General features: G+C 42.1%; 1 protein-coding gene across 5 annotated transcripts in view; it reads right to left on the reverse strand.

The window, feature by feature from the left end:
• The window catches only part of DPP8 (dipeptidyl peptidase 8), a 49,230-nt gene extending 40,173 nt beyond the window's left edge, over positions 1-9,057 (reverse strand). For 2 of the 5 annotated variants that reach the window (XM_037502736.2, XM_037502741.2), the window contains exons 1-4: positions 8,364-8,657; positions 7,055-7,192; positions 4,547-4,816; positions 2,577-2,689 (exon numbers count right to left, since the gene is read on the reverse strand). In XM_037502736.2, the coding sequence (XP_037358633.1) occupies positions 2,577-2,689; positions 4,547-4,816; positions 7,055-7,091 (420 nt within the window). In that variant the 5' untranslated portion in view covers positions 7,092-7,192; positions 8,364-8,657. The other 3 variants (XM_037502737.2, XM_037502739.2, XM_054688139.1) reach the window with 3 other exon arrangements.
• Positions 9,058-11,445: the final 2,388 nt, after the last annotated feature.

The raw sequence follows: 11,445 nt of genomic DNA on the forward strand, positions 1-11,445 counted from the left end.
GCGAACCTGCCCGCAGCCTCTGCGGCGCCGGTTCGATCCCCGGCTGCTCCCCGGAGGAGGGTCCCACATGGCGCGCAGACCTCTCCTGCCGCCCGCTGCTCCCCTCAGCAGTGTACTCCGGTCCTTCCGCCTGCTCTGCTCCCCGCTCTGGCTCTGGTGAATTCTCTCACCCTCCCGTGCTTCTGGCTGTACCCAGTGCATGTGTAAACAAAAAAAAAAAATAAACAAATAAACATGCCTCTATAAAAATAAAATAAATAAATAAATAAAAAATAAATTAAAAAAAAAAAAAGACATCATGGTACTGGCATATGGACAGAAACATAGGCCAGTGGAGAAGAGAGAACCTAGAAACAAATCTATACATTTATGGTCAACTGATTTTCAAAGAGGGCATTTTTTTTTTTAGAGATTTATTTATTTACTTATACAAGCACTGGGTACAGTCAAAAGCACGGGAGGGTGAGAGAATTCACCAGAGCCAGAGCGGGGAGCAGAACAGGCAGACTGACGAAGTATACTGCTGAAGGTAGCAGCAGGCATGGCAGGAGAGGTCTGCGCACCATGTGGGACCCTCGCTGGCGGCCGGGGATTGAACTGGCACTGAAGAGGCTGCAGGCAGTCTCGCAGCCCAGCACTCGACCACTGCGCCACCAGGGGAGGCCCTCAATGAGGGCATTTTGATTATTCCACGTGGAAGGAATAACCTTACAACAGATGGTGCTCAGACAACTGGATTCCACATGTAAAAGTATTAATCTGGATCTAACATCATATACAGAAATTAATGCAAAGTGGATCAGTCATAAATGTAAGAACTAAAATTATAAAATGCAGAAAATGTAGATAAAAAATCTGTATAACATTGGATTAGCAACAGCTTAGATATATGCCAAAAGTACAATCAGGGGGTCCTCCCTGGTGGCACAGGGGTTAAAGACAGCACTATCGCCAGCCACTGCAGCGAAAGTTCGATCCCCAGCCAGACAGGGAGCAACCCATATGGCCCAGCAGACTTCTTTTGCCTTGTCCACTGCTCCCCTCAGCAGTGTATTTCAGTAGATCTGCCTAGGCCAGCATAACTAAGCTCTGCCTCTGTCTTCACATGGCCTTCACCTTTGGTGTCTGTCTCAAGTTTTACTCTCTTTTTTCTAACAAAAATACCAGTCACGGGCCTCCCCTGGTGGTGCAGTTGGTTGAGCGCCATGGTATGAAGCTGTCTGCAGCCTCTGCAGCACCGGTTCAATCCCGGCCGGTGAGGGTCCCACATGGCGCAGCAGACCTCTTCTGTCTTGCCTACTGCTCCCCTCAGCAGTGTATTTCATCAGTCTGTTTGTTTCTCCCTCCCTACTCTCTCTGGTGAATCTCTCCTCACTCTCGCATCTGGCCTGTACCCTGGTTCTTGTACAAATAAATAAATCGTAAAAAAAAAAAACAGTCATGGGGCCTCCCTGGCGGTGCACAGGGTTAAGTTTCAGTACTATCAAGCTATCGCCAGCCACTGCAACATGAGTTCAATCCCCAGCCAGGGAGCTGACCCACATGGTGCAACTGACCTCTCCTGCTTCACCCACTGCTCCCCTAGCAGTGTATTTCAGTCAATACACCTGTTCGGCTCCCCACTCTGTCTCTGGTGGATCCTCAGCCCCCACATCTCTGTCCTGCATCCCAGCTCCTGTATGCATAAATAAATAAATCTTTAAAAACAAAAAGCCTCCAAAAACTCTAGTTGATCCACCAAATAGTTGTTGCACTGCAGTTTCCGTATATGAAACTTCAGCTCATAAACGAAGGACTGATAAGAAAATTAGTTTATAACTCCTAATAAACGAATGAATTTAGGCAATGATCAAAAAATACTAACATCACAAAACGAGAAATAAGGCTCTATATTTGAACATTAATTATATGATGACATAAAAATATATTTTGTTTAGATATGATAATGATACTGTGGTAATGTGCAAAAAGAGTTTGTTTCCTTTGGAGTTACATGCTGACATTATTTATGAATGAAATATATGGGATTTGCTTCAAAATAATCTGAGTGTGTAGGTAGGAGTTGAAAGGGAGAAATGGAACAGTGGAACACTGATGGCCAAGATTTGATTATGTTAAAACTGGCACACGTTATTCTACTTTTATATATTTTGGAATTTTCCATTATAAAAATAAAAAAAAAAGAACTTTGACGCATTAATTTACAAAGCATTCTAGGAGAAAACTACCATTATTTCAGTTCAATACACTGTTCTTAGAAAAAAGATTTTTTTTGTTTGAAAGTCACAAGTCAGGCCTCACTGGTGGCATAGGGATTAAGTCTCAGTGCTTATCATGTTATCATCACTGCAGTCTGAGTTCGAGCCCAGGCCAAGAAGGTGATCCACATGGCGCAGCAGACCTCTCCTGTCTCATCCCCTACTGCCCTCAGCAGTGTATTTCAGTCGATCCACCTGTTTAGCTCCCCACTCTGTCTTTAGTGAATCCTCTCACCCCCACACCTCTGGCCTACACCTCAGTTCTTCTACACAAAAACAAATAAATAAATCTTAAAAAAATAAATAAATAAACTCTACCTGAAAAAGATCCAAAAGAGGCTTCCAAGATAGCATTAAGACTGCTGCTCTGTTGATGGTTTTGGGAATTTCAGAATAAAACAGTGTATTTTCTCTGTTCTCACCAGACATAGCTGTAAGAAAACAAAATCAATTTTTATTATTTTAAAAAACTGTATTTCATAACAATCATAATAGTAAGGATAATACCTGCTATATACTGTAAAGTATGCAATTGCACTCTATGTGATCTATAATTATGCCTAACAAGTAGACATGAAACTTCCTTCACTAAAACCCAAGCTTCATAGAAAAATGCTCAGCTTTCATTTTGATATTTAGATTTTAGTCCCTCTCAAAACAAACATAAAATAAGAACAAGTGTAATTCATAGGTTTTTTTTTTTTTAAGGAATGTCGTTAAGTTTCTTCGAAATTGGCAACAGAGTCATGAGATTTCAAATTTCATGCTTTGAGACAAGTTCATATTTCTAAACTCCTTTTTCTGAATCATTTAAAGTATTTACTTAGAAAAACATATAGGGCTAACTGAATTCTGGTTTTTCTTCATTATAAATGTTGTATATATGTGACCATAAATAAGGTCTTTGGCGTTTCAAAAGAAAGTATGCCAAATTAAAACAACACAGAATCTGAGATCTGATTTGCTGCAAGTTTCTATCCTTTGTTGGGGAAAGCTATATGAAAGAGGTCTATACTTATTAGAAGCCAGGTCTGTTCTGCAAATCTTTGAATAACTGTATGGGAAGGGCACAGAAGTATAAAATAGTTCCAGGCAAAAGAGAAGTAACAGGGCCTCCCTGTTGGTGGAAGGGATTAAGTCTCAGCACTGTGAAGCTAACTGCAGCCACTGCAACATGAGTTTGATCCCCGGCCAGGGAGCTAACCCACATGGTGTAGAAGACCTCTCCTTTCTCACCTGCTGCTCCCCTCAGCAGTGTATTTCAGTAGATCCACCTGTTCTGGTGGATCCCCACTCTGTCTCTGGTGAATCCTCTTATCCCCTACATTTTTGTATGAATATAAGAACTGGGGTATTCATACAAGAACTGGGGTACAGGCCAGAGGTTTGTGGGGTGGGGGTGAGAGGATTCACCAGAGACAGAATGGGGAACAGAACAGGCAAACTGACTGAAATACACCTCTGAGGGGAGAAGTGGGCAAGACAGGAGAGGCCTGCTGTGCCATAAGGGTAGTTCTCTGGCTGCCTGGGATCTAACTCATGCTGTGGAGAGCTTCACAATGCTGTGCTTAACCCCCTGCGCCACCAGGGAGGCCCTAAAAATAAGTAAATCTTTAAAAAGAAAATGTGATCTTATACAAAGAATCTAAATATATACATGTATATGTTATATACATATAAAAATATCTCTAAATACTAGAGATATTTAGAAAACATTATAAGGACAATAAATAAATATAAACGTACAAACACAAATGAAACAGTTTTAGAGATGGAGAGGAAACTTATTTTTTAAAAGTTAATGAACAAAAAGTAAATCAGTGGTCTCATTAACTTTGGATAGACCTTAAATCTGGTCTCTATGCTTAAGAAGCGTAAGCACAAGAAGATGCCAAACCAGTCTTGGTCTAAAAAAATGAAAGCAGCAGGTGTTGAGAGCAAGAACAAACTAATGGTTTTATTATTGTTTATGATCCTAATCTGATCGATTCTAAGGGAAGGCATTTTGATAAGGAGAAAGTAATTTCTGGCCTCACTGACTTTGAAACTAAGAGTATGATCAATTGACAAGTTGTTTTATAGATATGATGCAAATTTTTTTCAATAAACACACTGTAAATGTAAGTAAAGCTAAAGTCAATGGGATAAGTCCAAATTAAAACAGCACCAAAACATAAGTTGTTTAAGTCAACATTTTTTTCTTTAATGAAAATCACTAATTCCATTTATTTACCAAAATGTTTGAATTAAGAAGACATTTCATCTTAGAAAATATGACTTCATATCACCAAGGTAATAGATCCTGTCTGAATGAGGCCCATCTGGGTCATTCCTCTTCACAAACATAAAATCATGTGGTGCCTTTGCCATCATGTAGCCATGATATTTTCTGGTATCAGCAAGCAGCTTTTTCAGCTGACTCCAGGAATACCGCTCGACATAAAATGGCTCCAATTTAGGCCGATCCTGTGATTCAATATGCTCCTCACGTTCTGCAGTTTCAAAGATCTCAACGCCCAGCTGCTCTGTTTCCATTGCTGCTGCCATGTTGCATTTTCCTAGAAAAACAAGGCGCAGGAAGTTATTCACAAGCCTGTCTTCTCTTACATTACTTAGAATGACAGTCTGATAGCTTCCCTCACCCCCATCCCTCCAAAAAAAGAAAAAAATGCTTTTCAGCACAGTTGCAATATAAGCTAATAAGAAAAGCAATAGCTCCCCCTTCTCTGTTTTCACTTTAAAAATGAGATTTAAAAAAAAATTGAGGTCATGTCTATTTCACAGTGACTATAAATCCCTTTGGGAACTTTTATAAAAGGCTCTCCTTAGGTATCTCTTGCCAAAATTCCTTTTTACTTTCCCACACTGGAAGGAAACAGGCCATATGCCAGTTGGCTGTTATGCTTCATCCAAGAGCATGTCAATAGTGAAGCGAAATGTGCCAAGGGAGTTCAGCCATTTTTTGCACTTAAAAAAGTAGCACATTTGATAAACCTGGTCTTCTTCAGCTAACAGAAATAATCTCATAGACAGTATACTTGTAGTAACCTTCCTCGGGCATTTAACCAAGACAATATAAACACTGTTTCCTTTTAAACGGAACTCCAAACAAGACTTAGCTAGCTGGCACATTTTTGCCTTGCTTAGACATCACTATTAATGATCATTTGTGGTAACTATACAGTAATTTGTGACTATTAATAACAATTATACAACTTTTACTCTCAGAATTAAACGAAAAAAAGAAAGATACTATCTTCAAGAAGTTTTACTTACTGTAGTTAATACAGAAAGCATTTAATGTTTCTACTATCAACACCTGATAAAAATCTGAACCCAATTTACCAGTTCAACACCAAAAGAGCATTTCATCTACTAATGTTTCTTTTCATATTAAAATCCAGAAGAGGAGGTGTTTTTCTTTTATCTACTGCAATATTTAATCGGGGCAAAGTGTAAGGAAAATAACAAAGTGTAATCATAAACCATTCTGTCATATTCTCATATATATTATTTATGACAGCTACCAAAAAGAAACAACATACAAAAAATTCTAGGGCTACCTGTACTTTCTGAACTAATAAACATCAAAAAAACGGTTTTGGGAAATAACCTAGATTGTGTTTATGTAGCCAGTTTCAAAACAACAATCTAATACTGGCTACTTGGCTATACATTTATATATCTTTTTTTAAAACTCAATGTTGCAGGTCAACATTAGTTCATGGTTAGATGTATCAACTACAGAGAAAAATTAACAGATTTGGGCTATGAATCAGTCCATCCATTCGGTGTGCTTTATGGCATGTAAAATGAACTGAACCATGTGGACAAGAGATTGTGGTTTTTTTTTCATGCTATAGTGAACTACACTGTTTTCAATGTAACAAAAAGTAGCCAGAAAACTCTTTAGACAGTTACATCAGGTATACAAGTTATATCATTACAACTGGGCATTTCTCTCCAATGATTAAAAATCCAAACAGCTCAGCAGAAAGGTTATTAGCTCATGTGGTGTTCAGCATAGTGATATTAGGTGGAAATATATGATAGTTGTATTTTTTGGCCATTTAAAAGGTAGTGGCAGCAGCTCATCCTGCCCACTGTGTCTATGCAAGTGTACTTTACTTTTCTGTCCCTTTTCCGAATAAACCTGTTCTTTAAATATAAAAATAATAATAATAAAAGCTAGCGGAGGTCTACTTTCTATCAAATATCACTGGATCTATTTTTAATTTTATATCTAACAGAGAGGGAACAAGTGAGAGAAGTTAACAAATGAGGCTCATTTTTCTCAACTCCTCTTGTAAAATTTGGAAGTACATCTTCAAACTACTGCTCACAAGCATGGGGTTAAGTTAAGCTCAGACATTCCATGCCTCACTGCCCAGCTTCTTGAAACGTCATTAACTTGACACCTCTCCTATGTAAAAGTTACTTATCTTGCACTGATACAAAATTATCGGGCATTCCTAAATCTTATTAGGTCCTTAGACTATTTCTGTCTCTACACACAAAGACTTTACAGTTCAACTGACACTCTACTACTCTGTATGTTTATGGTGAGTGTATATCTTGCCTATTACTAGGATAGACGTGATATTACAAAATATTAGTAATTTACACAAATGTGTAGCTAAATGATTTCCAAATCTAACACCATACATACAAATATTCTTAAAATTGTGACCAGAGTTTTCTGATTTCAAAAACTAGAAACAGGATCAGCCCACATTCTCAGCACAGTACATATACTCACTGCCCCACCTACCTCTTCACCTTTCCTGGGTGCCTACCTGACTGTATTTTCATCTGCTCAGATCTCTTCCACATTCAAAGAGATCTTTTTTGCAATTGACTCAACTTCAAGCATAGATCCCTCTGCTCATTCTGCCTCTTCTCACAGGAGTCTTTCCTTTTCTCACCATCCAATCCTACTCACCAGGATAGTGAAATAAGATATAAGGTTGTTGATCAGTATTAAAATTGATCACTGCCCAAAAGATTAAATCTAAGAAGTTTCAAATAGTACTTAAGAAGATACATACTTTCTGGTGTAACATACAATGCCTGACTTATTTTGTGCCAGCATTTAGAGACTAAAATTCTAAAATTACTTCACAAAGGTGTAGCCCAGTTGTCAAAGGGATATCCTAACTGTAAACCATCACATCTAGCCATGCAATAAAAAGAAAATGGAAGAAACTTAAAAAGCATAAGACATACAGGTGTCAGGTTACTTGACTTGCAACTCCTCAGAAATTACAGATTAACTTTCTATGTGCCTGGTCCATCATGTTTTTAACATAATAACGTTATTAAAGTAACATATTATCTAACATAATACTGAGCTAATTGGACACAAAATGGACTCAATCGAAGAGCCAGTAAGAATTCTAGAACACGCCATTCTTTTGTGGAAAGAGAATTAACTTGTATTTATTTAGGTTTTCACAAGAATGCACTTCAAGTGCATTCCACTCTTGCTTCTTTTCTTTCCATGTGTACTCTTAAAATAATTGAAGTAGGTAACTTTTCTGTAAAAATATTTTTTCACGTTGAAATTCTGGTTTAGTAAAAGAAAAAAAGAAGGGTTTGTAATTACACCTGGGAGTTATCAGCTTTAATTCTGAGCTCTCACAGCCCAACTGCGTGATGGAGAGAGATGGGATGAGAAAGCTTAGTGGCAAATGGAGGGAAAACAAGTTAAGTTATGCTAGTACAGCAACAATTGACTTAGACGTCAAGACACCACACCTTTCCATGCACTAACTCCTTCGGAGAAGGACTTATTGGATTAGGAAATAGTTTCAGGACTCTTGAGCTTGGACCCACCCAAACGTCATTCCTTATTATTATTTTTTTTAACCCAAGGGCCAAACAGTGATTCACTTAAATACCAAAGCCTCGTTTGGCATTAGGGTCCTCGGCTAGTTGAGAGGTTCATTACTACCAGAGTGGGCAAAATTCTTCGATGCTATCTATGAATGAGGAAGAAAGAGCGATGTAGCAGAGAATGCTGAGAAAAGACGGATTAGGGAGATGCCTAGTAGTAAGAGAAAAGCGTGTGCGAGGGAGGAGAGGCTTACAAAGGAGACCATCTACCTGCCGAAGGTGGGCGGAACAGAATGAGAGCGGGGCAGGGAAGGAAGACACCTGGAGGGAGGCAGCAGAAAGCAAATAGCACCAGCTAGGAAACCAGAAAATCTCAGTCCGAATCCAATTTGCCACAGTCGGACTTCAGACAAATCCCTTCGCCATTGTGGGCTTCCGTTTCCTCCTCCGTAAGCCCGGACAATACCCGGCTCCCACCCCAGCGAGGTTCAATTGAGACAACGGACGGGGCGGTCCGAGGCCGGCACCCGGCGCCGCGGGGCGCCCGGTGAACGTTGGCTGCCTCGGAATCTCGGCGCCTCGCTTCCTCTTCCGGCAAGCGGGGTCCGCCAGCGGCCGTGGCCCGCGCAGGGAGGCGCGCCCGGCAAACCGCAGGGCGGGCGAAGCCGGAGGGCGCGCCGGGCGATTCCCCGGAGACGCGGAGAGGGCCGGGGCGGGCTGGGGCCCAGGCCTGGCGGGCTAAGGGAAACAGAGGGGGCGGATACTGCACCTTCCCCCCGCCCCGGCCCAGCCCGGACCGTCCCGACGCGAGCTACGGAGCGGGTCGGCGCCGCTTCATGCCGCGCTGCCTCCACTCCGACCGGTTGCGGTTGCGTTCTCGGCGGCGCGCCGGTGCCCGTCCAGGCGGCGAACGCGGCACTTAAAGGCGGCAGCGCGGCTGCGGCGGCAGCGGCTCTAGCACTTCCGGTTCCTACCGCCCCGCCCGCCGGCCAGCGAAAGCGCCGCGGGGCCAAGAAAGACGCGGCTGCTTCTTGGGCGGGGTCTGTTCGTGACAGCGCCGTCTAGTGGCCGGAGGAGCGGCCGAAGCGCGGGAAGGAAACGGGGCAGGGCTCGGGGACTGACATGAAAACCACAAAGGGGCCGGGCGAACTGAGGCGCTTTTCCATGAAACAAATGCACATCGAGTGCCGGCTTGTAGGCGCTGAGATTAGAGCAGGGAGCAAGCCAGGAAAAAAAGCCGCGTCCCTTCAAAGAGATGACTTAGGACGAGGCCAGGGCTTTGGTAGTTGTGTCTCCTTGTTATGGCAGAAAGAAAGCTGAACTTGGAGTCAGAAAGCTTGAGGGACTTTGTAAAAGAGAAATAATAGGGCCTCTCTAGTGGCGCAAGGGGTTAAGCACCGCACTATGAAGCAATCCGCAGCCTCTGCAGCACGATAAAGATCTATTATAAATAAATTATATATAAATATTATAAATAAATAAATCTTTAAAAAAAATAAAAGAGAAGGGCCTCCCCTGGTGGCGCAGCGGTTGAGCTCTGGGCTGTGAAGCTGCCTGCAGCCTCTGCAGCACCAGTTTGATCCCCGGCCGCTGGGCGAGGGTCCCACATGGCGCGCAGACCTCTCCTGCTGCCCGCTGCTCCCCTCAGCAGTGTGCTTTGTCTGTCTGTTCTGTTCTCCGCTCTGGCTCTGGTGAATTCTCTCATCCTCCCGTGCTTCTGACTGTACCCAGTGCTTGTATAAATAAATAAATAAATCTCAAAAATAAATAAAATAAAAGAGAAATAATAACACATCTCTTAGTTACAATTAAGGAAAACTGTGTGTGTCCCATGAAGATAAATAAACTGGGGCCCAGGGCAGGGGTGTGTGACTTGCTACAATCAGAAGCGAAAGCAGGTCCCATTTCTTTTAGCCCATGGCATCCATCGGCTGAAGAGAAAAACGGAGCCCCGGGAGGTGCCTGGGGAAGTAGGAGTACAAACAATGGAAACTGGGAGTCCCCAATTTTTTGCTATTATAAGAACCCTGTGTCAGAGGTCTGTGCCATTAGGATTTATTGTAATTGTCCTAATAAAAGATCCATTTGAGTGCCATGTTCCACTCCTCAGTCAGTAATTATCCACTCTGTGGTTAAATGAATTGTCCCTCAGGCTTTTTGTAGTTGAACTTCCCTAAAAGAAAGGTAGAGTCATTTCACTGTGATTCCTCTATGATTTTTCTGTAAATGTATAAAAAGCCAGTTTTAAGGCTTTGAATGCACATACTAACAAAATACAGTGAAATATCTTACACTTTGTTTCACTCAGCCAGCAAGCGATTACTGAATCTCTACCACCTGCTTGTCACTGTTTTCAGCTCTGGGGCCACAATAGTGAACAAAATCTCACCCTGTCTTTGCGCAGTTGCCCTTCAAATATGGAAATAGGGGCCTCCCTGGTGGCGCAAGGGGTTAAATCTCAGCACCATTAAGCTAAGGGCAGCCACTGCAGCAGAATTCAATTCCCTTCCAGGGAGCTAACCTACATGGCACAACAGATCTCTCCTGTCTCTCACCTGCTGTTCCCCTCAGCAGTGTATTTCAGTCAATCAGCCTGTTCTGCTCCCTACTCTGTCTCTGGTGAATCCACTCACACACACACCCTGCATCTCTGGCCTGTACCCAGTTCTTGCATGCATAAATAAATAAATGTTCAAAAAAAAAAAAAAAAGAGGAAAAAGACCTCCCCAAAAGCAAACAAACAAAAATCATTACTTCGTGAATTAAAGAAAAAAAAAAAAATAGAGCCCAGAGGGTTTAAGGGCTTACTTAAGTTGCATGTTATGGATTGAACTAGATTTGAATTAATTTTTCTTTGTTTTCAGTCATTTTCTCTCTCTCTCTCTCTCTCTCTCTCTCTCTCTCTCTCTCTCTCTCTCTCTCTCTCGCTCTCTCTCAGGTTTCAAAAGCCTCAACCCCTGAGAAAGCTGTGGGGGAACATAACCACCGCACACTCTAGAAACTGCTTGTATCTACCTAAATCTCACAGACAACGGTTTGACCAGAAGCTTAGCTGAGTCTTTGCTTTGTGATCTTGCCAGAGCAAGAGGGCCAGAAGGCTCATGAGGGCCAGGAGGCAATCACCTCTGGCAGGCTGTCTCCAGACAGTTTGTCATCTCCCCCTAGCGTATGATGAGGTGTGGGGCTTTCTAGCAATCATCTAGAACTGGCTCCTCAGCAATGAGGCATCTCACAGTTGATGTTACTTGTCATCTGGCCCCTTTTGTTGTTTGGTGTGTGGGACAAGGACCGTGAGATAGATGGCACCAGCATGCCTTCCTCCCTTTGTTGTATTTTTAAGTAGATAACTCTC

Source organism: Talpa occidentalis, unplaced genomic scaffold, assembly GCF_014898055.3.
Source record: "Talpa occidentalis isolate TD23 unplaced genomic scaffold, MPIMG_talOcc4v2.1 talOcc4.11, whole genome shotgun sequence".
In the NCBI taxonomy this organism is placed as follows: Eukaryota; Metazoa; Chordata; class Mammalia; order Eulipotyphla; family Talpidae; genus Talpa; species Talpa occidentalis.